The sequence below is a fragment of the Parus major genome, chromosome 18, assembly GCF_001522545.3.
Source record: "Parus major isolate Abel chromosome 18, Parus_major1.1, whole genome shotgun sequence".
Lineage (NCBI taxonomy): Eukaryota > Metazoa > Chordata > Aves > Passeriformes > Paridae > Parus > Parus major.
Window position 1 is genome coordinate 9,580,009 of NC_031786.1, and position 2,317 is coordinate 9,582,325.

At 41.4% G+C, this 2,317-nt stretch overlaps 1 protein-coding gene across 1 annotated transcript in view; it reads right to left on the bottom strand.

The window, feature by feature from the left end:
- The window catches only part of LOC107212302 (myosin heavy chain, skeletal muscle, adult-like), a 15,454-nt gene that overhangs the window by 8,097 nt on the left and 5,040 nt on the right, over window positions 1-2,317 (bottom strand). The window contains exons 12-16 of the mRNA XM_019008492.1: window positions 1,383-1,692; window positions 1,182-1,252; window positions 440-527; window positions 229-346; window positions 8-84 (exon numbers count right to left, since the gene is read on the bottom strand). Coding sequence (XP_018864037.1) covers window positions 8-84; window positions 229-346; window positions 440-527; window positions 1,182-1,252; window positions 1,383-1,692 — 664 coding nt within the window. The remainder of the gene's footprint in view (window positions 1-7; window positions 85-228; window positions 347-439; window positions 528-1,181; window positions 1,253-1,382; window positions 1,693-2,317) is intronic.

The window sequence follows — 2,317 nt, forward strand, 5'->3', positions numbered from 1 at the left end:
ATTGAGCCAAGGAGCTTCTCAGAAGCCTTCTTGCTGTCAATGAACTGTCCCTCGGGGATGGCACTGGCATTAAGCACCTTGTATCTGTGGAATCAGAGGAAGATAAGGCTATTTTTTTCCAAGCCACTAAACGCCACCAGCTCTTTTTAAAATTAGAGCACAGCCTAAATGGACCCATGAATGAACCAACACTGCTGTTAATGATGCTGACAAGCACAGAGCTCTCACCTCTGTTTGAAGTCAGCATAGAGGACTCTGCTGGGGAACCCTTTCCTGCAAATCCTGATCCCTTCCAGCACGCCGTTACAGCGCAGCTGGTGCAGCACCAGCTCGTGCTCCATGGCACCTGGCAATGCAGAGCACAAATGAATGGCACAGATTGCAGTGCAGAGGGGAATGGATGGATCAGAGCAAGGATCTTCCTGCCTGAGCAGCTTACCAGGTGTTTTAGTCTCATTGGGGATGATACAGCGCACAAAATGGGGGTGAGTGCTCCGCAGATTGGTCATCAGCTTGTTGAGGTTCTCCTAGAGGAACCAATCACCAGTGTGAGTTTCCTTGTATGGAGTGTTTGATGCACCAAGCCCAGGTAATGATTTTACAGCTTCTCAAGCTGGGTTTTGGAGCATTTAGATAAAGCCACAGAAACCAAAAATATTCTTCTATTTGAAGATACTGAGCACCTAGACTGAAATACTACAGTGCTGGTATTGCTTAAGTGAAAACTAATGTATGATTTCACACATTCACAAAGTGTAAATGACTTAGTTTTTCACATTCTAGTTTCAAAAGTCAATCTACTTAAGTTTCAAAAAATTGGGATTTATTTGAAGGAGATGAATATCTTCTTGGAAATTATTTTCAACCCCTCAACAAAAATGCATGAATAGTAATATTACCATTCTAATCTGATGCAAAGACATAAAAATATGAGGATCTGAATGATATCTGCTAATAAAAAGAAAAGAAAACCAGCACAAATTAGTAGATTTACATGATTTTGAGGACTGAATGCCCATTTTTGGACATATTTGCAATGTTAAAATTGACCCTGAAAAACCTGATGTGGAATTTCCAAAGAAATTTACCCCCTTTTGAGTAATTTAAAATAACTCTTTCAAATTTAATATTAGCTCATCCCCTTTCTTCACAGTTCAGAGATAACAGATACAGCACTATACCCGAAAAAGAGCTGAGACAGTCTGGAAGGAAGAACCCTTCTTCTTGCCTCCCTTCTTGCCACCACCAGCCTCTTCAAATTGAATAAAGGGAAACAAAAAGGTTTTAAATTAACATGAAACAACTTTAAATTCTAATGTTTATGGCTTTAATTCTGAGAAAAGTTTGTCCCACATTAAAAATACAGTTTTCATAAAACTGACCTGCATCTGCTCCACCATAGTTGGCAAAGAGTAAAGCCAGGGTCTTCACAGATGATTTCTGGTACAGCCCAATGACAGTTTCATTCAGAGGGTCCTTGTTCTTCTCCAGCCAGCCAGTGATGTTGTAGTCCACTGTTCCAGCGTAGTGCACCAGGGAGAAGTGGGCCTCAGCCTTGCCTTTGGCAGGCTTGGGCTTCTGGAAGTTGTTGGACTTGCCCAGGTGCTGGTCATAGAGCTTGTTCTTGAAAGAGGTGTCAGTTGCCTTGGGGAACATGCACTCCTCTTCCAGGATGGAGAAAATACCCATGGGCTGGAAGAGAATATGACAGACAAGAGGGAGAAACAGGTTAGAAAGGAGACATCTCTTGGTTGGAAAGTTGCTGAAGTTAGGAAAGGAAGGTGTTCCCATATTGATGTTAAGTCAGAGAATATCAACTAAGACTCAACTTTTTCACTGTCGCTATTTCATTCAAAATTATAGAAATGTCTTTTCTGATAAAATTATTATAGATATGACAATATGAAACACTGTCCTGTCCAAAACTCTGTTTACTGAGAAGTACTTAGAGAACATGACCACCTTTTTCACTTCATTTTGTAATGTGGCTGTGTATTCTCTCACCAAAAGTCTGATATGTGGGTAATAATCTCCAAAACACATCTACCCTGTTGCCACTTTCACAGATTACATACTTGAAGAAGCCAAAATATTCTCACATGCTTCTTAACTGTTTCTCTTGGCAAGCATAGATGTGTGAGACAAGTTGAACACGAGGCAGCATTACACCATTGCAGCAAAGCCACCAACTCATCCTCATCTACACTGTGCTGCTAAGAGCTCAGGGATCCTCAGATCCTTCCCCTCTACTCAGCTCTGAGAAGAAATATCTGGAATGCTCTTCCAGCTCTCGGCCACCCAGCACAAGAAAAACATG